Below are 24,224 nucleotides of genomic sequence, written 5' to 3'. Positions count from 1 at the left end.
CTGTTGTCTGTTTCATTTACTAGACTAGAACAGTGCCTAACACATAGTAGATGTTCCGTAAGTACTGATGAAGGAATTTGAGTGGGATGCAGAGACCATTCCCACCCCCCACACCTGAAGTCAGCCAAGGTTCAGGACCTTGAAATAAGATGATCAGCTTTCTGTCTCAGAATTCTTAGAGTCAGGGCACTTGGGTGGCTCAGTCAGTTAAGCAGCTGGCTTCAGCTCAGGTCATGATCCCAGAGTCCCGGGATTGAGTCCCATATCGGGCTCCTTGCTCAGGAGGGACCCTAATTCTCCCTCCCCCTGCTTGTGCGCTTGCGTGCTCTCTCTCTCTCCCCATCAAATAAATAAATAAAATGTTTTTTTAAAGAAAAGGATTCTTAGAGTCTATGAAATTCCATCCTGAGTACTTCTGATGCAGACTGTAGCTCACTCCAGTAAAAACAAACTTCTAGCCCTGTACCCTGGGAAGAAATATTTGCTATATAGGAGGCCAGAAGTTGTTTTAAATGCATTTTATGTTTTATCTTATTTAAGCTTCACACCAGTCAATGAGGATTTTATTTTTCTAATTTTTTAAATGAGGAAACCAAGGCTCAGGTTAAATAACTTACAGGTGCCCAGCTGATCAAAGGTGGAGCTGGGAACTAAGCATGAGTCTGTCTGGTTCAAAATCCATTGAAAGATCTTTCTTCCAGGGCTCCTGGGTGGCTCAGCTAGTTAAGCATCCGCCTTCCATCAGGTCATGGTCTCAGGGTGCTGGTATAGAGGCCCTCCTCAGGCTCTCTGCTCAGCAGGGAGTCTGCTTCTCCCTCTCACCCCACTTGGTACTCTCTCTCTCAAATAATTTAAAAAAAAATTTAAAGATTTTATTTATTTATTTGACAGATCACAAGTGGGCCGAGAGAGAGGAGGAAGCAAGCTCCCAGCGGAGCAGAGAGCCCCAAGCGGGGCTCAATCCCCCGACTCTGGAATCATGACCTGAGCTGAAAACAGAGGCTTTAACCCACTGAGCCACCCAGGGGCCCCTCAAATAATTAAAATCTTAAAAAAAGAAAGAAAGATCTTTCTAGGAGCAGCTGGAACCTCACCATGTGCTGTGTCAGGAATATTTGCAGGAGAGGGAGACCTGGTTGTCCTGTTCATCTGTGGGAGGTCCTGGAGCCAAAGCCCCTTTCCTCCCTGAAGCCTCCATGAATTCCTGTGAACACAGGGAATTCACCTGTGTACTCCTGTGTCCTCACCTAAACCAAGAAAGAATACAGTCTGGACACCTGACCTCCCATGAACTGCTAATCCACTGGAGGCTCGGTTTACTTAACTATGGAAGGGGCTTAAAAACAGTCATGGCAACGGGCTGTCTTAAAACTAAGAGAGGCATCTGCAGTGCCGGGAGACTCTTTGCCCACTTCCCAGACCCACCCCAAGCAGGTGCTGGCGTCAGGTGCTGGCCTCCTCTCCCTGGGACTTCCTGAAACAGGTAAACAGATACCAGAACACTGGAAGATGTCCTGAGCCTGCCCAAAGGATTTACGTGGATGACCACCGGCCTCCCTGGCCTCTGGCCATCCTGCTCCCTTTATCTCCTGCCAGCCTCCCCTCTCTTAGCTCATAAATCTCCTTCACACAGAGGGCGATAAATCAGGGGGCTGGGAGAGACCCCCCAGCTCCCTGCGCCTTCCCTCCCCCTTCTGGAGAGGACCAGGGCTCAGGAAGCCCCAGGGACAGGGTGGGCGGGGCCGGCTCAGACCGGCCCAGTGCGGCATGTTAATTACAGGCCCCAGCGGAGGGGCCTGATTTATGGTGGGGCGGGCCACGTCCTGCGGCAGGCACTGGGCACGTCTAGGGGAGCCTGGAGGGGCAGGGGCAGGACACCTGACAGTCTCCCAAATTCTGAGGGCCTTGTGGAAATGACAATCTTGATAGCAACAAACTGTAGTATGTTTATATATAAATAAAATATAAACGGAATAGCAATAGCTAACATTGATTGAAAGACTGCGCCAAACCGGGCTAAACACTTTATTAATCCATTCATCAAATATTTACTGAATGACTATTCCGTGCCAGGAATTTTGCATATACTATCCTGTGAACATCTCCAAACAGCCCTGCAAGGTAGTCCTTATGGTTCCCATTTTGCAAGTGGAGTAATCTCAGCAAGAAGTGATTAAGTGACTTTGCCAAGGTCACTAAGCTAGAGAGTAGTGTGTCCAGGACTCATGCCCTTCCCTGGCTATCTGTCCTTGGAGCTTAAACTTTTTTGAGTAGACCCTACTGCCTCCTGACTACCACTTGACTGCCTGTCTTCCCGCTCCACCCGGAGTTGCATGAGCTCATTTGCCTTTGTTGGCAAAAGAGGAACTCTTGGGGCACCTGGGTGGCTCAGTGGGTTAAGCCTCTGCCTTCAGCTCAGGTCATGGTCCCAGGGTCCTGAGACTGAGTCCCTCATCAGGCTCCTTGATAAGCAGGGAGCCTGCTTCCCCCTCTCTCTGCTTGCCTCTCTGCTTGCCTACTTGTGATCACTCTCTCTGTGTCAAATAAATAAATAAAATCTTAAAAAAAAAAAAAAAAAAAAAAAAAAAGAGGAACTCTTCCCTACCTACCGCACGAGGAGTTAGGGGGATCAAACTAAATGGAAGTTTATGGAAATGCTTTTAAAAATTGTCTGTAGAGGGTGCCTGGGTGGCTCAGTGGGTTAAGCCGCTGCCTTCGGCTCAGGTCATGATCTCAGGATCCTGGGATCAAGTCCCGCATCAGACTCTCTGCTCAGCAGGGAGTCTGCTTCCTCCTCTCTGCCTCTCTGCCTTCTTGTGATCTCTCTCTGTCAAATAAATAAATAAAATCTTTAAAAAAAAAATTGTCTGTAGAATACAGAAAAAGTGAAGAGAATAGACAAGGATACAGTGAGAAAGTCTATCCTGTGTGTCATTGGATGGCCATAAGAGAAAAAACAAAAAGCAACAGAGGCAGTATTTGAGAAGACAAAGGTGAGGAATTTTACCAGTTTGAGAAGAGATAACAAATGACAAATTCAAGAAACCCAACCTAAAAAACACACACATTTAAATGTGTCCTAGTGAACAAAACAATCGAAACCACTAAAAAACTATGCAAAGCTTTCAGAACCAATCTGGGAAAAGAATTACCTTCCAAGGAGCAACTGTTATTCTGAAACAAGCATCTCATCAAGAGGGATGGAATAAAAAGACAACATCTTATCTTCAAAGTGATTTTCTAAAAATGTAATCTTCAAACAGAGCCATCACCAGCAGGCTTTCTGTAGAGAAAACTCTAAAGACTGTCATTGAGGCAGAAATAAATGGCCGCAGGAACGCCTGGGTGGCTCAGTTGGTTAGTTAATTGTCTGCCTTTGGCTCAGGCCATGATCCCAGGGTCCTGGGTGATCGAATCCTGCGTCAGGCTCCCTGCTCGGTGGGGAGCCTGCTTCTCCTTCTGCCTGCTGCTCCCCCTGTTCATGCTCTCTCTTTCTCCCTCTCTGAGGGAGAATAAAGAAAGAAAGAAAGAAAGACATGGCCCCAGATGGAATGTCTGAGATATAGGCGGTTAAGGCAGGGCAAAGAAATCCATGAATGTATGAGCAAATCTAAGTGAACATTGATTGTATTTCTAAAAGATCTGTTAGACACTGTATGAAAAGTGTATTGGTTAGGGTGATGTTAGGGGCAGCTCTGCCCCAGGCATGAAGAAGAGCCCAGACACCTTTTCCCTTTTGACTCCATCATCTTCAGCTCGTGGCTCCCATGGCTGCCCCCCCCCCCCCATCTTCGAGCCAGAAGGAAGTCAGAGGTTGGATGTGGGAAGTTACTATGAACATGACTGGAAGTGACCTACATCACTTCTGCTCAAATTCAGTGAGCCCAGCCGACTGCAGGAAAGGCTGGGACATGATGTAGCTGCTGGATTCACGGTCTGTTTCTGCATAACAAACTACCTCAAGACTTAGTGGCTGAAAACAACAATGCACATTAATTATTTTACAGTTTCTATGGATCAGGATTTGAGGAGCCTACGTGGTGGATTTCTTCTTTTTATTTATTTGAGAGTGAAACAGTGAGAGAGAGCATGTGAGGGGAGAAGGTTAGGGGGAGAAGCAGACTCCCCACGGAGCTGGGAGCCCCAACCGGAACTCGATCCTCCGAGATCTTGGCCTGAGGTGAAGGCAGCTGCTCAACCAATAGAGTCACCCAAGAGCCCAGAATTTCTTGTCCTTGTTTGCATGACGGAGTGTGCACGTGACTCCTAGGGCTCCCACAGCTATTTTGCCACCTTGAGAAAGAAACATACAAAGAAGAAATAGGGGCGCCTGGGTGGCTCAGTGGGTTAAAGCCTCTTCCTTCAGCTCAGGTCATGATCCCAGGGTCCTGGGATGGAGCCCCGCATCGGGCTCTCTGCTCAGCAGAGAGCCTGCTTCCTCCTCTCTCTCTGCCTGCCTCTCCACGTACTTGTGATCTCTGCCTGTCAAATAAATAAATAAAATCTTAAAAAAAAAAAAAAAAAGAAAAGAAACATACAAAGAAGAAATATAAAAGAATCACTGGGGGTGCCTAGGTGGCTCAGTGTGTTAAACCTCTGCCTTTGGCTCAGGTCATGATCCCAGGGTCCTGGGATCGAGCCCCACATAGGGCTCTCTGCTCTGCAGGGAGCCTGTTTCCTCCTCTCTCTCTGCCTGCCTCTCTGCCTACTTGTGATCTCTGTCTCTGTCAAATAAATAAATAAAATCTTAAAAAAAAAAAAAAGAATCACTGAAGAATAATCAGAAGGACAATTATCCTAGACAAAAGGATTCTAAAATTCCCATGGAAGTGTAAAGGGCCAAGAACATCCAAAACAATTCTTAAAACGAACAAGGAGGCTTGGGATTACCAGATCACAGAAGGATGAAGCAGAAATGGCTGAGAGTGCCATTATAGAAATGTGGCGGTATGAATCACTGCAGACATAATAAGCTATTTGTCAAATGGAGTTGGAAAAATTGGCACCTGGGTTCTAATAATAATAAAACTAGAAATCCAATAATCATGAAAGCAGTAACAGTAACAACAATGACTGCCACTTAGGAATACCTACAAAGTTGTAGAAATATACATTCAATTTATCATCTATCCTCACACCGACCCCACCAGGTAGGTGTTATCATTTAGTGTTCCCAATTGACAGATGAGAACACTGAACTTCAGGAGGGCAGAGATGGCCCCTTGAGACACCTGGCTCTTGGCCTTCTGGCCACCTTGTTTTTCTGCCCCAATAGCAGTGCCTTGTCCCAAGAATTCCAGGTCAGGGCAGTGGCTGCCTCCCTGGGAGAGAGGGAGACAGAGTCCTCAGTCTACAGGAAGCTTGGCCCCACGACCCAGAATTCCTACCTTACCCCTGACTGACCCTGGGGCAGATCTATGGCTGATTAGAACTAGGCTAAAATCACAGAGGCCCTTTGTCGTTGCTTTAATGAGAAGCCAATCACCGGGTCATTAGTGGGTGGAGGTGATAAGGAGTTTGGTCCTGGGGTGGAAGGGGGGAGGATGCTCTTAGTTCCTGGGTGATTTACAACTTTAGTGGCGACTGGCTGTGGCAGGAGGAGAAAGTTACCATTCGTAGAACACATTAGAGGAGCCAGGCACTGGGCTGAAAGCATAAGGTGCTGTTTCATTTCATCCTCAGGACAAATCTGATGAAGCCATATTACTACCTGTCCCCACTGTACGGATAAGGAATAAGGAAACTGAGGCTCGGAGCAATTAATTAAGCATCTTGCCCCAGGCTATACAGCTAATTAATGATGGTCTTATCCCAGAGCCCAAACAACCACTCTGCTGGGAAGCGTTATAGAGACAGCAGAGGTGAGTGTAGGTCAAAGAATATTCTAGCTTTAGAGCAAGAAGGAACAAGCTATCGGGATGTGCTTGATGGAGGGAAGTTACTCTGCGGGCTGGGCATTTTGGGGTAGGGTGGAGGGGTCCTATGCCTACGTGAGCTTGGAAGAAAGAACTCCTGGGTGGTCAGTCTGCCAGAAAGAGAATAATGATCCTAATAACAAAATCATATTAAGTGCGACACCTGGGTGGTGCCTGGGTGGCTCAGTGGATTAAGCCTCTGCCTTTGGCTCAGGTTGTGATCTCAGGATCCTGTGATAGAGCCCCTCCCCCCTGCCTGCCTCTGTCTACTTGTGATCTCTCTCTCTCTGTCAAATAAATAAATACAATCTTTAAAACAAAACAAAAATTGTATTGTCTGTGCACCAAGCACAGCACCAAGCATTTTCTGTGCAGAGTGTCATTTACTTATTATGATCTGTTTAGGAGGCAGTTACTGATCCATTTTAGAGATGAGGAAACTGAGGCTAAGAGAGGCTAAGATCAATGGAAAGAAAGACTGGGGATCAAGTCTGGGAAACTCATAGGAATTACAGGAAACTTGGTGTCTGGACCCAGGCCTAGGCAGGAACTTCCTGCCCCTGCAAGACACTGGAGGCTTCTGGCCCAGGGAATGGCAGAGCAATTTCTCCTGTCTTGCCAGCTCCACATTCAAGTCAAGACTCCAGTCTGTTCCAGCTGGGAGGAATTCACCCCACCCGGAGCCCCACCAGGGAGCATCCCTCCCTCCAGCTAAGAAGACTATCTGATGCTACTTAACAAACAAGGAGGACAACAAAAACCAGGAATCCAATGCCCCAGTGCCCCAGGTCGCCCCCCTCCACAAACCTCCCCCGACCCCCGCCATGGTGACCATAATGCCATCAACTAGCTCTCTGCCTTTCCTGAGCCTTCTCCTTGTCCATAGTTGGACCCTAGTTCAGAGGGCCCATCACTAGGGGCTGCTCAGAGATCCCTGGCTTCTGGTTCTCGAAGGAGGATGGGGAGAGGATAGCACTTTCCTTTTCATCATTTGCCACATCCAGTTGGTCACCCCCGTGTACCAAAGCCACTTTCCAAACAGGCATTGACTCCAGTGCTGCCCCCCACCAACCTGCATGGCTCAGAACCCCTCCCCTGTCACCTGGACCCTTCCAGTAGCCTAACTGGAGTTTGCCTTAGATCCAGTCTCCATGCTGCTCCAAGGACCTCTAGCTACAATCCATGTGCCATATATGACTGTGTCACTCCTCACATTAATATCCTTTTGTGGTACCCAGGGACCTACAGTGACAAAAGCCAAGACTTTTAGCGTGATGCCTAGTAATCCCCAGTCATGTCCCACTCCCTGTTTTTTTGTTTTTTTGTTTTTTAAGATTTTATTTATTATTTAACAGAGAGAGAGAGAGAGAGAGCGCATGTGCACAAGTAAGCAGAGTGGCAGGCAGGAGAGAGAGGAGCAGGCTCTCCGCTGAGCAGGGAGCCTGATGCAGGGCTCGATCCCAGGACCCTGGATTCATGACCTAACCCGAAGGCAGTTGCTTAACCAACTGAGCCACCCAGGCGCCCCTCCCTGGTCTTTCATATCATAGCTTGGCAAAGCGAATTTACTGCATTGTCCTCATTGTACTACATGGCTTAAACTTCCAGGCCCTCCCACATGTTGTTCCCTCAGTCTTCAATGCCTTTCCAGACCTTGTCTCCTTGGCAAATTCCTATTCATCCTTTGAAATCTAGTTCAGGCATCATGTCCCTTGTAAAACCTTTCCTAACCCCTCAGAGAAACCCATACTCTATCCTCTACATCACTTCTAAACCCCTGAGTTCTTTTGTTTGATGCCATTGAAATAATTTGTTTATGAGATAGTATTCTGCGCTAGGTGGTAAGCTCCAGGAGGATGGGGAACCCTGTCCATTTTGTTCATCACTGTAACTTCAGTACCTAATCCAAGACCTGGCAAATAGGTGCTCAATAAATGTGTAACTCAATTAACCAGAAAAGGCTTGCTGAGATCCAGGGGCTGAGATCTCTCTCATTGGGAGATGAATGAATAAGAAGAGGGGTTCAGGAAACTGGGGGTTGGGGGTGGCGAGAGCCATACTCGCTTTATGAGGGGTGAAGGGGTGAGAATTGATGGCAGGAGATGAAAGGAAGAAGATAGTCATTGCGGACTGTAGGGAAAGTCTAGTTTGGAGAAAGCAGCCTGAGCATGTTTGTATTTCCAAGGAAGGAGTCAGTGGGAGAGGGAAAGCTATGAGGCCAAGGGAGCAGCAATCGATGAGCCAAGGTCCCCAGAAGAGGTGGGGTGAGGAGAAGAGGACATGCCCCCAAGAGCACTGGCAGGGGAGGGAGGACACCAACACAACCTGCTTCTCCCTCTCTGCTGCTCTCTACTGTTCCTCCTGCTTGTGCTTTCTCACTCTCTCTGTCAAATAAATAAATAAATAAAATCTTTTTTTTTTTTTTTTTAAGATTTTTAAAAAGTAATCTCTACACCCAGCATGGAGCTTGAACTAACAACCTCGATATCAGTTGTCACAAGCTCCCCGACAGAGCCAGCCAAGTACCCTGTTTTGTTTTTAAAGACCAAGGAAATCAATGTTTAATGGCTTCCCGTCTCTTGCCCCCGTACAACTTGAAAATACTGCAGTAGCCTACGTGCCCATGTCACCAACCCAAGCTCCCTTGTTACTCCCTTACCCTCACTGGGCACCTTGCTTGTCCATATGCTCCTGAAGCTTGCTCATACTCTCCTGCCTCAGGACCTTTGAACATGCTGTTCCCTCTGCCCGAAGGCTCTTCCTCAAGATAGCCACAGCGCCTTGTCTCATTCAGATCTCTTTACTCAGATGTCACTTTCTCAGGTGAGCTTTCCCTCATCCCACCTCCCCCAACCCCTGAACCTGCACACACTCTCCGCTCTTCTGTCTTTTCTGACGTTTTGTTTGCTTTGTTCCTCCTCCCCCAACATTTATTGCCTCCTAAAGTACATCTAAGAGTACTTATTTCCTCCATAAGTGACTTATTTTCCTGATTATTTGCTTTCCGCACTAGAATGTGACTCCTACGTGAGTCACACAGAATGTGAGGACAAGCTTTTGTTTTCTTCATTTATCTGCACCAGTAACTAGAAGGCAGTCCGTACACTTTCACGGAAGGAATGAATGAAGGAATGAAGGAATGGGCAGCGCCCGAAACGGAGCGCACATTCGCCAGATTCCAAACGACCCCTACACTCTCTCGGAACCGAACCGCCGAAGGCGAAGGAAGGCTGCAGGCCTGCTCGGGTCGGCTCTGCGGCGCGATCGGGTTCTCGGCCCCCCGCGGACTCCGTTTCTGCGGAAAGTCGTACCCCCGTTCCGGGCTCTCTCTCTGGGGGAACCTGGGCCCTCCCTGGGGCGAGCGACGCCGGAACTTCCAGAGGGAGAGCAGGAATTCCTGCGACCCAGGCCCAGCCGAGAGGTAATAGGCACCTTGGCGGCCGCCAGCGGAACCGCCCGGCCCTAAATCACGGCCGCGGCCCCTCCTCCCTGCGCTGCCCGGCCGCGGCGGGGCGGGGCGGAGCCGTGCTCCCGGGCGGGGGCGGATTCCAGTCGCGGGGCCGGGGGGCCGGGCCGCCGCCGCAGGTGCCGCGGAAATGCCTGCCCCGCTGCCCGCCTTTGATGTCCGGCCGCCCCGCCGCGCTCCCCGCGCCCGAGCCCCCCGCGGAGCCGCGCGCCCCGGGGACGGCGCCCCGCGAGCCCACCCGGTCCGCGCGGCTCCCCGGGATTCGTGGGCAGCGGGCCGGGGGCGGGGGCTCGGAGGCGCCTCTTTCGGGCGGCCCCGGTCATTTGTCAGGAGAGTGTGGCTCAGAATTATGAATTTGGAGCCGTGGGCCATCTCCTGATCCGTGCGGGGAGGGGCGCGGAGGGGTCGGGGGAAGCTGGCCTGGAAATGTGTGAAAGGCGGGAAAGAAGAGCCAGAGCTGTTTGGGGGGTGGGGGAGGAGGGGATTGGAAGGGTGGGACCCTTCCCAGGCCTGGGAACTGGGGCTGCTTGGGCATTTTCTTGGCTTTTCCTAACCTTGTTTTTTATTTTTATTTTTTATAAACATATAATATATTTTTATCCCCAGGGGTACAGGTTTGTGAATCGCCAGGTTTACACACTTCACAGCACTCACCAAAGTCCTAAACTCGTTTTAAGGTCGGTTTGAGGGTTCATGTTAGGGGCCCAAAAGAGAAGTCGGTGGTTCAATCTCATTTGTTTTTTTCCTTGCTGATTTTCTATGGCTATTTTGTTCCTTTTGAGACCCATAGTTGTCTCTTGGCATAAATTTTCCCTCCAACACATGGGCAGGGATTTCTTAAAGTTAATGTGCAAGAGGAAAATTGCTTGTAATCAAAATTATCCTTGAATAAACCTTACATTGTGGTATGCGAGGCACATGGAGCAAACGCGCAGCAGTCGTTCTGATGCAAGCTAAAATGTAATAGCCACTGAACTAGACGCTGGAGGAACAAATACATCCTTCTGAGCATTCCAACCACGTTGCTGTTAAGACAGAATTTTGAGTTCCATAGATCTGGGATGAGCTCTCAGATACTCTACAACACATTATGAAACCTCGCCCTCCCTTTCTCCCTCCCTTTCTTCCTTGATTTTATTTTTAAGTGATCTCCACACCCAACATGGGGCTTGAACTTACAACCCCCGCAAATCAAGAGTCACCTGCACCAACAACGGAGCCAGCCAGGCACCCAGAGGACCACAGCTTTGACAACGATCAACCCCTGCCCAGGGAATGGGGTAGGTGGGGAATATTAAAGCATATCTATGTGCCTGCAGTTTATTTCCTTCTGTTTTAATCCCAAGCTTCTGTAGACTTAAGTTAATACACATTTGTGGTTGTCAACACAAGGGAAAGCCTATACCGCTGGGTCTGGTATTTATAGATGTTCAATAAATGTTTACTGGATTTGAATACAGAGCTTGTTTGATCAGACCAGTGTGGTGTTTCCATAGTTTCATGAATTTTTTTTTAAATCTCAGGGATTGTACCATTTTTCAATGCTCAGAAAAAATTTCCTTGTACCCGCTGTATACCAGGCACTGTGCTAGGACTGGGAATACAGAGGGGACCTAGATGTGGACCCAGCATGAATATAAAAGCACAATCTGATCTGCTAAATTCTGAGATGGAATCAAGAAGCGGGCCCACTAGTTCTATCCACGTCGTTGTAAATGGTAAGATTTCATTTTTTAAAAAAGATTTTATTTATTTGACAGAGAGAGAGATCACAAGTTGGCAGAGAGGCAGGCAGAGAGGGAGCGGGAAGCAGGCTCCCTGCTGAGCAGAAAGCCCGATGCAGGGCTCGATGCAGCACCCCGAGGTCCCCCTCTCTCTCTGCCTGCCTCTCTGCCTACTTGTGATCTCTGTCTGTCAAATAAATAAATAAAATCTTTAAGAAAAAGATTTTATGTACTATTATTATTATTATTTTTGTTTGTCAGAGAAAGCGAGCGAGCACAAGCTGGGGGAATGGCAGGCAGAGGGAGAAGCAGACTCCCCGGTGAGCAAGGAGTGGGATGCAGGACTCCATCCCAGGACCCTGGGATCATGACCAGAGCTGAAGGCAGTTGCTTAACTGACTGAGCCACCCATGCGCCCTGTATGTGGAATTTAAGAAACAAAAGAGATGTACATAGGGGAAGGGAGGGAAAAAGAAAATAAGACGAAATCAGAGGGGAAGACAAACTGTATGACACTCTTAACTCTAGGAAACTAAGCATTGCTGGAAAGGAGGTGGCCAGGGAGATGGGGTAAATGGGTCATGGGCATTAAGGGGGGGCACTAGATGGACTGAGCACTGGGTGTTGTATGCAATTGATGAGTCATCGAACTCTACCTCTGAAACCAATAATACACTGGATGTTAACTGATTTTAAACAAAATAAAAATAAAGGGGAGCCTGGGTGGCTCAGTTGGTTATGTGACTGTCTTAGACTCAGGTCATAATCTCAAAGTCCTCGGATGGAACCCCACCTCGGCATCGAACCCTACCTCTGCCCTCCCTCCTCAGAGGGCGGTGGGCGGTCCTGCGTCTCCCCCTGCTCCTCCCCCACCCCCACTCTCGCGCTCTCTCTCTCTTTCAAATACATAAATAAAATCTTAAAATAGTAAAAATAACTAAAAATAAAAATAAAGAGGGGGAGCCCGCAGGGAAGGGGGACCCCAGATCTCCATCCAGAATTCTGGCCTAGAGCCTTCCCTCCCCATGTGGGTAGGCAGCTCCAGGCTGTTCTTGACTCCTGGCCTACTGGGCCCTTGCTCACCTGCAGGAGGTAAGCAGGGGGCCACTGGTCTGTCTCCTGCTCTCTTGTGCTCTCCCTGGGGCCCCCATGGCCATCAGTTCAGCCAGTGTGGGAAACAAGATTAGCCAAGGAAACCCCAGGCAATAAATCTCATTCTGGGAGGCGGGCAGTTGGGCTCCTCTGGACTTCTCCTGGCTTCCAGCCTATGGTCTCTATTCTTTTCAACTTGTCTTTCTTCACTGGGGGGGACCCTTGAGGAGGAGGATCTCTCCCTCCCTCCCCCAATGCCTCTATCAGTCAAGCTCGCTCTTTCTTTCTTTCTTTCTTTCTTTCTTTCTTTCTTTCTTTCTTCCTTCCTTCCTTCCTTCCTTCCTTCCTTTTTTTTTTTTTAAACTTGGTTGAAACTATTTGAATTTCTTAATGGCTTTTGTTTCAAGGAAGGAGGTGTCAGGCCTCTAAAACAGCAGGTGGTTGGTGGAGGTAGGGAGACTGAATTGAGAACGCAGGTCCAGCCCAGATGGGTTAAGAGCTTGATCTTTGAGTAGGAGCCACACTGCCTAATTTGAAATCCTGGCTCACCACAGCTCAGCTCTCTGATTTGGGGCAAGCTACTTAGGTTCTCTCTGGATCACAGTCTGTAGAATGGGTACTATAATAACAGGCCCCTCCATATAGGATTGTTGTGGGGCTAAGATAATATAGGTTTAAAAAGTACTCAGTAAAAATAAATAAACAGCCCTTAGTACCATGCCTGGCCTAAGTAAGCACTCCATACAAGTCAGCACCAATATTATTAAGATGATGATTGCTGTTATTACTAATTAGGACTAAGCAACATCCTGCTCCTGGTGGACTGTGAGTTCTCACTAGGAGGAAGGAAAGATGCTGCAAACACTTAAACCTTGTGAATCACCCTAGTGACACTCTCCCTTCAGCTCCTGCCCTCTCCTCTGTGAGGCTGCCCTGGGGATTGGTGGGAAGGGAAGGATTCCTTGGATAGGTCATGTCTATCCTGTGAAGATGAGGCGGTTGGGGGGGGGGTGCTCTGATGGGGTGAGAGAGGGTTATGGGCTCCCTGGAGACACCATAGGGGAGGGGAAACCTGTTAATGATTACACTGGGACAGAGGTTACCCTGAAGATAAGCAGCTGCAGTATTTCTTGAGGACCACTCTTTACTGGGATCCATTTCACTGAGACCTCTGAGGCTGGTATCCTATTTTGCAGGTAGAGGACTGAGGTTCAGAGCCTCTTCCAAGGTCTTTATGAGAGAAACAACTATCAGATGAGTTTAGATTCAAAGTTTGTGCTCATTATCACTACACTACTGTGTCCTACACTCAAGGCCACCTTCATGGGCATGGGACCTATGCACACCACCCTGCTTAGAAGGGTCCCAAGCTCAGTTTAATGCTCTTTTGTCACCATCTTCAAATTCTCGATTAATTTGAACAAGCGACCCCACATTTTCCTTTTATGCCAAGCCCTGCAAATTACGTAGTGGTCCTGCCTACGTTCTTTTGTAGAGAGGATGTCTTCTTTGCAAAGAAAAAGAAATTGAAGTACAGAGAAGAAGATATGACTGGTACAAAGTCATGTAGCAAGTTGGTAGCAGAATTGGAACCTGGTCTCCTGCCTCCCTGTCCAGTGGAATTCACTGGAAGCACTCATACGCCCAACTGTGCCCTGGATGGGAGAAATTTCAGAAAGGGACACTGGCTAGGGGAAGTTTCAGAAGGGCACAATGGCTGGGGTGGGAGGGGTAAGGTAGGAATGGGTTTCCATCCACCAAATCACTTCTCCCACGGGGTCCTTCTGGGATCAAATTGTCTACCTGCTACCTCTTTTTTTTTTTTTTTTTTTTTAAGATTTTATTTATTTATTTGACAGACAGAGATCACAAGTAGATGGAGAGGCAGGCAGAGAGAGAAAGAGAGGGAAGCAGGCTCCCTGCTGAGCAGAGAGCCCGATTCAGGCCTTGATCCCAGGACCCTGAGATCATGACCTGAGCCGAAGGCAGCGGCTTAACCCACTGAGCCACCCAGGCGCCCCTACCTGCTACCTCTTGACCTGCCCACCCTTGGTCCTTGGGGCCAGGCTTTTCTGAAGGGCTGGGCAAAGCCATGAGCAGAACAGTGACTCAATTCTCTAGACTGGGTTGGAAGGGCTAAGGGACCTGGATAGGGTTGGGAGCAGAGGTGGCCATAGAGTAACACTCAGAAAAAGGATTCTCTGGGTTTTGACCCGATTCTGTCTCTTGCCCTGTGACCCAGTGAGACTGACATTCTGTTCCTTGAGCTGGATGCGTGGACATGGGTGCTCAGCCATCTGTGGCCTCTGGTTTGTGTAGAATCCTGCTGGAGGCATGCCTCTTCATTTGCTTATGTGTGCATGTGTGTGTGTTGTGGGGTGATGGGAAACAGATTGAGTAGAGAGGAGAAAACATCTCTCTGCCTTCATTCACTTGATTTTCACAGATATTGCAGATTTGGGGAATAGAGCCCCCTTGTAGTGAGCAAGACTGACAATAAATCAAATAATCACACAGATACATACATAATGTGTTTTCTGGTGCCTGTTCTCTTCCTCAGTGGAGCAATGAATAGTTTGAAATAATGGGGTTGTTGGCACGCTCTCTGGTGAGATGGATGTGAACCCTATACCCATCCCAGCTGATGCCACAGCAAACCTTTGCATTTTGGAGGCATTTGGATGGTGGCTGGGAATGAGATTGACCTTGGTGCTCCAAATAACTCTCTTGTGGATGCCTGAACTTGTATTGAGGGTTTTTCTCTAGGATTAAGTACTATTCTTTTTCTGAGACTCTATTTAAAATTGAAATCCCCAGGAATGTGTGGGTGGGATGGGCTCACTGAGTTCATAACTTGGCAGTGCTGTGTCCTGAGACAGAGGGGCCCAAGGGCCCTGAATACCAAGAGATACCCCAACGGGTACCACAAAGGGAGCTGGAGGACCACAAGACCATCTCCATCACACCTCTGCTGATTCAGTCCAGCTCTGCCTTCAGAAGTGGGAGCCACAGTGGGTTAAAGCCTCTGCTTTCGGCTCAGGTCATGATCCCAGGGTCCTGGGATCGAGCCCCACATAGGGCTCTCTGCTCAGCGAGGAGCCTGCTTCCTCCTCTCTCTCTGCCTGCCTCTCTGCCTACTTGTGATCTCTCTCTGTCGAATAAATAAAATCTTTAACAAAAAAAAAAAAAAAAAAGAAGAAGTGGGAGCCAGAGAGAGGTAGAGGAAGAGTAAGGCCCAATCAAAACCCAAACCCAGAACCCCAGCCAGACTCACTCTGGTAGCTGAGAAAGCAAGAAGCTCCAAGTCCCCATTGCCTGCGGGGCCCTGCTGTATTAGATATGTCTCCTCCTTATGGGTCCCTTATACGTGTCTGTGTTGTCCACAGGTCTTGATAAGAACTTCAAGGTTCTTGAAATGAACTCAACTAGCCCCCCCCCCCCATGATGTTCCTGTGCCCCTATCAGCACTCCCGCCCAGAGGCCAAATTTGGCACTGTATTTAGGGTCTGCAAGGTACAACATTCAACCTGGTCGCCAGACAGAGGCCCTGGAGTGAGGCAGAGCCAGTTCTCCCTGGCGGCTGGAGCACTGCCCTGGGCGTGGCCGGGCTGCCCCTCTGGTCCCCTCGTACAAGAATCTGCATGCTTCCTTCCTTGGTTGTTTCCTTCCTCCCGGTTCCTCCCTCTCCAGCCTACCTGGAGGCAGGTAATAAAGCAGGAGGAGGGAGATGGATGGATGGGAAGGGTGGAGAGCCACGTGGTGCCATAAAGCCCAACTAGAGAGGGCCCCTCTGGGGAGTGTCCAGCCTGCGGGAGTCAACGCTCAGAAGGTGAACTGTCAGCCCCGTGAGCCAGAGCCGGGGCAACAAGGCCTGGGGAAGGTCATGCACCGAGGCGGGCCAGGGCCAGGCCTCAGAGGCCTCAAGGGGGCCGAGGGCTCCTCTGAGGACTTGGGGGGCTCCTGCCTGGAGGCCGGGAGGGGTTTTGGGGTGCTGAGGGAGAACTGCGAGGCAGAGGAGGAGATGGCGGGTGCCAGGACGCGCACCCGGCCCGTGCGCTCCAAGGCTCGGCGCATGGCGGCCAACGTGCGGGAGCGCAAACGCATCCTGGACTACAACGAGGCCTTCAACGCGCTCCGCAGGGCGCTGCGCCACGACCTGGGCGGCAAGAGGCTCTCCAAGATCGCCACCCTGCGCAGGGCCATCCACCGCATCGCGGCGCTCTCCCTGGTCCTGCGCGCCAGCCCCGCGCCCCGCTGGCCCTGCGGGCATCTGGAGTGCCACGGCCAGGCCGCGCGCGCCGGGGGCAGCGGGGATGCGGGCTCTAGCCCGCCGCCGCCGCCCGCCCCGCCGTCCGCGGGCCCCTTCGAGCCGCGCTGCGCCTCGTGCTCCCCGCACATGTCCCCTGGACGGCCCCGGGCGGGGGCCGAGGCTCAGGTCTCGGCTCAGGCGTCCACGGGAAGCTGGCGCCGAGGTCCCGGGGCTCCCTTCACCTGGCCGCGGGGGCACCTGCGTGCGGGCCCCGGGCTGGGCTTCCAGCACTGCTGACCGGCCCCGCAGAGACCCGGTGCGCCTGGAGGCGGGCCGGCCAGGGAACCGCCAACGGCCGGATGGCTACAGGAGGGAAGACTGCTGAAAACGTCCTGGACCGAGAAAAACTGAAGGGCTGAGGCCTGAGAGAGAGAGGGGAGGCAGCCTTGCCAGTTGGGAGGGAACCAGAGACCAGGGCTGCACTTCCCAGCACCCCTCTTCACCGCCCTGATCCCAGCAGGGGATGGTGGCTCTGGGAAAGGAGCAGGACCCTGCTGGGCTCTTTCTTCTGTTTGGACTTGAAGACCTCTTCTTGGAAAGTGAACTTCGCATTCCTGTGCCTCTGAGCCCTATGTTCTCTTGCTGGTTTTGTTTTTGTTTTGTTTTGCTTTGTTTTGTTTTGTTTTGTTTTAGGCGAAAGGGAGCTTTCGGACAGGGGGACTTGTATGTGGGGAGTGTGGGTGACACCCGGTATAGTCTGGTGACAATGTGGCATCCACATCCCTTCCTGCGGCGGTCCCCTGATCCGTGATGTAAGAGAAGCAACGGAAGGAACCAAATAAAAACGGAAAAGCTAACATCTCTGTCTGCTATCAGGTGTCCCCTGGGCCCTATGGCCCAAGGTGGCAGGAAGGCCTGAGGTCGGGAGCTCACTCTGGAATGTCAGGCCCAGGGCCTGATGCCCACAGGTAGGTATGTACCTGGGGCATTGATCCATGGCAAGACCCCAGGTGTGTCTGGACACCGTGAGGAGCACTGTGGGAGAGAGGACATTATTTGAGGAGGGGGAGTGGCTCCAAGAGACTATGGATACAGTCTGTCTCATCTCTGGATGGGACACCCCACTGAGCTGCTGTCTTAGGGGATGTGGAGTCTGGGCCAGTCTCTGGGAAAGGAAGCCTAGGGCAGACCAGGGATAGGAGGCCAGTAAGTCCTGCCTGTACCCTGATCCTGGGTGCCTGGAGCTCCCAGGGAAAAAGGGTCCAGTGCAGCCAGGGCCTCTATGATGAAGGGGCAGACACAGAATCAGGAAAGATTATGGGGAAGAGGTTAAGGGAATGAGATGAGGGCTTCAGGCCAATTCTGCTGAGAAAGTGGGAGGCACAACCAGCCCTCCCTGAGAGGTCTGGAGAGCATTTGCACTGAGCACTCCCGAGCTGATCTCTGGCCTCACTCATGCTGATGAGCTGATCTACAGGTGGCTGCTGGCCACGCTGAGAACCCAGATGTCAGGGGAGGCCCGAGGGCTCTCTGGTCTCCTTGGAGAGCAGGACACTTGCCAGCTAGGGTGAGAAAAGGGACCCAGCTCAGAATGGGGAACATCACAGAAGCTGGAGAGATGCGTATAGACCCACAGATGAGCAAGGAGTCCTCCAAACAGTCATAGTGAGGCCATAATTAAAGATATAATTGCTTTCTGCAAGCAAGACACTGGCTGGCAAACTCGACGTCCTGTCCTCCTGTCCCCAGCCCATAGGTGTTAGGGTTCCCAATTCCACAGGGCAGCCGTCTGCAGCACAGATCCCCAGGAAGGTTCTGATTCTGGGCAGAGGAATCACAGGGTTCAACCAGAAACAGAATGTGGGAATCTGGCCCCAGGCCTTCCCACTGAGCCTTCCATCTGTGGGGAGGCAGTGCCACAGTCTGATAGTGGAAAGGAAAGAGCCAGACCATCCTGGGGTCCAACTTCCACCCAGCCCCTCACTCCGTGTGCAACCCATGGCATCACTCAGCCTCTCTAGACCTCTAGTCCCTCACCGCTGACACAGGATTAACATTCATTCAGAATGTACGGTTTCTGGCAAGGAGAAGGTGTTCCATAACAGAAGGTATTACTGTTTGTATATTTTTATAATCTTATGACCAGTTTGGACAGTGCTTCTACCTCGCTTCAGCTCCAGGTTTTCATGCCTTGGAAACATAGTAAAATGACCAGCAAGTCCTGCTTTCTTAAGTTCCAGGACAGAAAGAGGTGAGTGTTCTGGCTCGCGAGCACGCTGAGCTCAGGCATGGTGAGGGCGCCCCCTGCAGGTGGAATCGCACACGTGCAGCAGATGGGTGAGGTCGCAGGGAGGGATGTGAAAGTACTTAAGTCTCTGCACTTTCCAGCTGAGTGGCCTAGGGCAAATGACTTAAGGGCTTTGAGCCTTGGTGTTCCGCTCTGTATAACGGACTAAAATAAGCACTTACATCATAGGCTGTTGTGAAGACTACATGAGAGAATGTATTTCAAGCACTTAGCATAGTGCCTGGCCCTGTGAGTACTCACTGAGTGGAAGCTATTAAGACATATTCTATTCACAAGGTTGTTATAAAGATAGAATGCCTGGGAAGGTGTTTTATAAACTCAAGTCCACAACACATTAGTACTGTCTCATCAGGACTAAATGTTTAAGTGCACACGTGTGTGTGTTTCCATGCTGTTAGGTGTTTGTCTAGTATTTAAAGAGGGTTTTTTTTTTTTAAAGACTTTATTTATTTGAGGGTGAATGAGAGACAGAGAGAGAAAGAGAGCGCATGTGCACAAGTAGGGGGAAGGACAGAGGGAGACAGAGAAACACTCCCTGCTGAACAAGGATCCCGACATGGGGCTCGATCCCAGGACCCTGGGATCATGACCTGAGCCGAAGGCAGATGCTTAACCAACTGAGTCACCCAGGCATCCCTCAAAGGGTTTTTTTCTTGTTTTTGTTGTTGTTTGTTTGTCATAAACATTTTCTGACATCCACACATTATGTGACTGCTTATACAGACATGTGGACATGTGAATATTTGTGTGTGCATATGTGTATGTGCTGACCTAACAGGTTCTCCCTGCCTCTCCCTGATGCATTAGCGTCTCCTGGGCCAGAACACCTTGAATCTGCTAGAGATTCTCTCCCTCCCTCTCTCTCTGCCCCTTCCCCAGCTCATGTTCTCTCTCTCTCTAATAAATAAATAAGTCTTTTTAAAAGATTTTTACTTATTTATTTGACAGAAAGAGACACAGCAAGAGAGGGAGCAGAAGCAGGGGGAATAGGAGAAGCAGGCTTCCTGCTGAGCAGCGAGCCAGATGTGAGCCTCAAACCCAGGACTCCGGGATCATGATCTGAGCCGAAGGCAGACGCTTAATGACTGAGTCACTCAGGCGCCCCAAATAAATAAACTTAAAAAAAAAAAAAGATACGAAGAACTGGTATACCTAAAGAGAGAAATCCTGTATCTATAAGGGTGAGAACGGCTGTCCACTGGAAGAGTCTCGAAGGAGAGGGGGCCAGAGAAGAATGACAGACACTGGCAGCAGCCCCATAGCTCACAACGGGCTCCAATACACAAGGTCTCTTGGCTGCTCTTAGGAAGTCTGCGCCTTCCAGGCCCTTCCTTTATCCTCGTTTCCTCCATCACGGGGAGCAGTACCTTGTCTGTCTAGCAATGAAGGAGACACACCAGCAAAAATAGGTAACAACTGTCAGACTGATATCACCAAAGGTGTGGAGAAAAGGGCATATTTATAGATTGCTAGTTGTCCTGCGTCTCTGTTCCTTTTCTGGTAGAAAAAAAATGGGCAAAGTCACACTAAAAAGACTCCAAGGGAGTCATCCAAAACCGAAAACCCTGTTTGCAAAAAGGCAGCCCCAGAGGCACGGCACAGGAAGAGATTTGTAACCATACGAATGTCCAACCATTGAGGCTTGGCAAAGCAAACTCTGGTGTTCTAATAGAGTGAAAATCGTGAGTTAGCAGAGCAGATCGCAGAATGGTCTGTGCCTACGATTCTAACTGGAGACAGGCATGTAGGTACACGAACATACCCTAAGAGAATTTGGAGTACGCAAACAGAGTTAGTATCTATTAAGTTCTTCATAATTGCCCTTTCAAGGGGAAAGATTTGTCTCCTCAGAGCACTTTCCAAAGACTTTCTATATTTATTTCTTTATTTGACAGAGATCACAAGTAGGCAGAGCGACAGGCAGAGCGAGAGGGAGAAGCAGGCTTCCTGCCGAGCAGAGAGCCCGATGTGGGGCTTGATCCCAGGACCCTGAGATCATGACCTGAGCCAAAGGCAGACGCCCAACTGACTGAGCCACCCAGATGTCCCACATCAAGTTTTTCTTACAGTGTGTGTGTTGGTGGGGGGTGGCTGTGGGCTCACACGTGTGCTCACACAGATCCCAGATGTTCCTGGCGTGGGGTGAGCTGAGCCCAGGGCAGACAGAGGTAGGAATTAGTGTCCATGTGGACACACTGGGCATGTGGTTTCTGTCTGCATCTTCCTCTGGTTTGGCCAGCCAGCTGTAATTGGGCCAGACCCTGGGCGAGGGAGCCAGGGGGTACACATGCGGCACCCTGGACCTCACAGCCACACCAGGAAATTGGGGGAGGGAAGGAAGTGACTTTCTTCAGCAGCCAGGCCAGGCAGCAGTGGAACAGAAAGGTCAGTCCATCTGTCTAGCTGCAGGGGCTCACAGCTCAAATCCCCGCAGGCAGGTAGGCCTCGTGGGGGTGGAGCTGGAGGAGCCCCACATCTCCTTCTGAAGGCTGCTCTTCAGAAACCGGTCCCAGAGTCCCCGAATCTTCACGTTACAAGTCTGAAGCTCTGTGTCTATGGGAAACGGATTGCAGCCCAAATCCATTTTGGATGATGAGTATGGCCCATGGGCCTCCGTGGAAGACCCTAGTTGGGAGTGGGGGGCATGGGGAGGCGACCATTGCAGGCTGCAGACCCAGCAGCTCGCTAGGCTGAGCTTACCAGCCTGGGAGCCCCAACCTGAGGCACCTCCGGGCCTCTCCCATTGGAGGGGGATGTAGTGGGTGTGGGGGAGCAGGAAACCCGCCTCTGGTCATTCCCCTCCTCACTACCAGGCCACTAGATGGCACCGTGAGCCCGGCAGCACACAGTGAGGGGGGCAAGCCTGGCCTGCCCCCACAACCTCACAGCCATAGAGCCACCCCGGGGACTTCTTGGCTTTTTTTTTTTTTTTCCTCGTAGTGTTTTTATTAAGTCATATAAGTCATGTAAATCATGTAAGATGCCTCTATGTTGGATTCATTCTGTTCGAGGCCAGCACTGCCCAATAAAAACGTAATACAACCCATGTTTTTAATTTTTAATTTTCTAAAGAGTGTTTTTTTTAAATTTTATTTATTTATTTGACAGAAAGAGAGATCACAAGTAAGCAGAGAGGCAGGCAGGGGAGGGGGAACAGACTCCCCGCTGAGCAGATCCCAGGACCCTGGGATCATGACCTGAGCCAAAGGCAGAGGCTTTAACCCACTGAGCCACCCAGGTGCCCCTAATTTTTAATTTTCTAGTTGGCATATTTTTAAAAGGCCAAAAGACGGAGGTGACATTCATTTTAATCTCGTTTTATTCAGCTCAGTGTAACAACAAATTTATCACTTTAATATGTAATCAATGTACATTAGTATTCATGAGACATTTTATGTTCCTTTTTGAACTAAGTATTCAAAACCCAGTATGTTCTATACTTACAGCACGTTTCAGTTGGAACCAGCTATATTTCAGCGGCTCAAGAGCCATCTTTGGGCCAGAGGCTATGGAATCTTTGGGCTGGGCAGCTGTAGGCCCCACGTGGGGGCCCAGGGTCAGCTTCCAGCTGTAATACAGAATTCTGTCCAAGCCGGAAACTGACTTGGAGACTAGGGGTCCCAGGCACCCAACTTCCCACCCTCTGCACGAGGTCTCATGTTTAAAAAGACATTAGCACATTTCCAAAAGTTCCCGGTCAAGGAAGCCCAGCTCACTTTCCTGCCCGACCCCTGGCCTTGGGGAGGAAGAGCTTCCTTTAAGAACCTAGAGGAGGAGGAAGTTCGGTCTCTCTCTCTCTCTCTCTTTCTCTCCAGGCCAACAGCAACAATCCCAGAGGCTTGCATTTTGCAAACAACAATGGGTTTCCTTTATGAAGCAAAAATTCTTAATGTAATATACTCAGATTTACCAAACTTGACAATGTGTGCCAAAGCTACACAGTATGTTCGAAACTTATGAGCCTCTGGAGCCTTTTCAGCTCCCCAGACTCCTCCTGAGCCCCTAGCAGGCGGCTCTTCTGTGCCCTGTTCTCCCCTCTCTCAGCTGGTCACGTCCCCCATCCCCCAAGTCCCCACCCCCAACCTGGACACAGCCCTTGCTGGAAGCAGCATTTCAGAGCACAGCTTGACACACAAACCAAAGCTATTTCTTTCCACTACAGTGGTTTCTCTTGCTCCAAACTGGCTCCAGGACCAGGACAAGGGACTGATGTCTGCTTGAAAGGAGTGTTGTTCCGTTTCCGGCCTCACATGTGGGATATCAGAGGATCTGAACCCCACAACCTCTGAGGCCCCATCCTGCTTCTGCCTCCCCACCTCCCAACCTGCATGACCGTAGGGGCTTAGAGTCTTTCCTCTTACCCTCTTCTACCGCCCGCCCCAACACACACACAGGCGCATACACACAGGGGTTCCAGGTCACGCTTCTGAAACACTGTAAGGAGAGAGAGATCGGGGACACAGGGGAGACGTGGAACCTGGAGGAGGAAACTGAAACAGAGAGAAGACAGGAGAGGGAGTGAAGAGCGACAGGAAGAATCAGAGAGGACTGACGACCAGGACTGAGGTCCTTCAGACCAGCAAGCTCCTGAACAGGAGTATCTTTGCTGCTTTTTAAAAGCACCCCAGGGGCACCTGGGTGGCTCAATGGGTTAAAGCCTCTGCTTCGGCTCGGGTCGTGGTCCCAGAGTCCTGGGATTGAGCCCCGCATCGGGTTCTCTGCTCAGCGGGGAGCCTGCTTCTCTTCCTCTCTCTGCCTGCCTCTCTGCCTACTTGTGATCTGTCAAATAAATAAATAAAATCTTTAAAAATAAAGTAAAATAAAATAAAAGCACCCCAGAGGCGCACCTGGGTGGCTCAGTAGGTTAAGCATCTGCCTTCAGCTCAGGTCATGATCAAGCCCCAGCATCGGGGCTCTCTGCTCAGTGGGGAGCCTGTTTCTCCCTCTGCCCCCCTCTCCTGCTCATGCTTTCTCTCTCCCTCTCAAATAAATAAATAAACACAATCTTTAAAAAATAAATAAGTAAAAGCATCCCAGGAAAGCTCAGATGGGCATGAAATAGACCCACACTTCCTTCCTAACACCCCTTGGTGAGGGGTCCAGAGACCCACTGAGGCAGGATCCTTGGTGCTTAGTCTGCCCTCTCCTCCTGGAGCAGGGAACCAGGCTGTGGCCTAGACATGTCCAGGGGCCAAAGGTCAGGTGGGATGCCCTAGGGTAGGTCCTGGGCTCAGCTATGCCTGCAAGAGAGGAGGAGAAAGAGGAGGAAGGGCCGAGATAGGAGGAAGTGTGACCCGCTCCAGCAAAAGAGAAGCAGAGGGCTGCGTTTCCCAAGATGGTTGAAGACACGCCCCTTTGTGACCCACTTGGTCCGTTTCCCGATCTGGAGCCCCCAGACCAGAGAGGCGGGCTCTGTGGCTGCAGTGGAAAGGAGAGGCCCACTGAAGTCCCTCTGGGCTCTGGGCTGGGC

General features: G+C 50.3%; 1 protein-coding gene across 1 annotated transcript; it reads left to right on the top strand.

Annotated features, from left to right (window-relative positions):
• Positions 1-16,080: 16,080 nt before the first annotated feature.
• BHLHA9 (basic helix-loop-helix family member a9) lies at positions 16,081-16,743 on the top strand. Its single transcript, XM_059378572.1, has one exon. It carries the CDS (start codon positions 16,081-16,083, stop codon positions 16,741-16,743), a length of 663 nt encoding a protein of 220 aa, XP_059234555.1.
• Positions 16,744-24,224: the final 7,481 nt, after the last annotated feature.

The sequence above is a fragment of the Mustela nigripes genome, chromosome 16 (assembly GCF_022355385.1).
Source record: "Mustela nigripes isolate SB6536 chromosome 16, MUSNIG.SB6536, whole genome shotgun sequence".
NCBI lineage: Eukaryota > Metazoa > Chordata > Mammalia > Carnivora > Mustelidae > Mustela > Mustela nigripes.
This window is presented reverse-complemented; position numbering and strand designations above follow the sequence as displayed.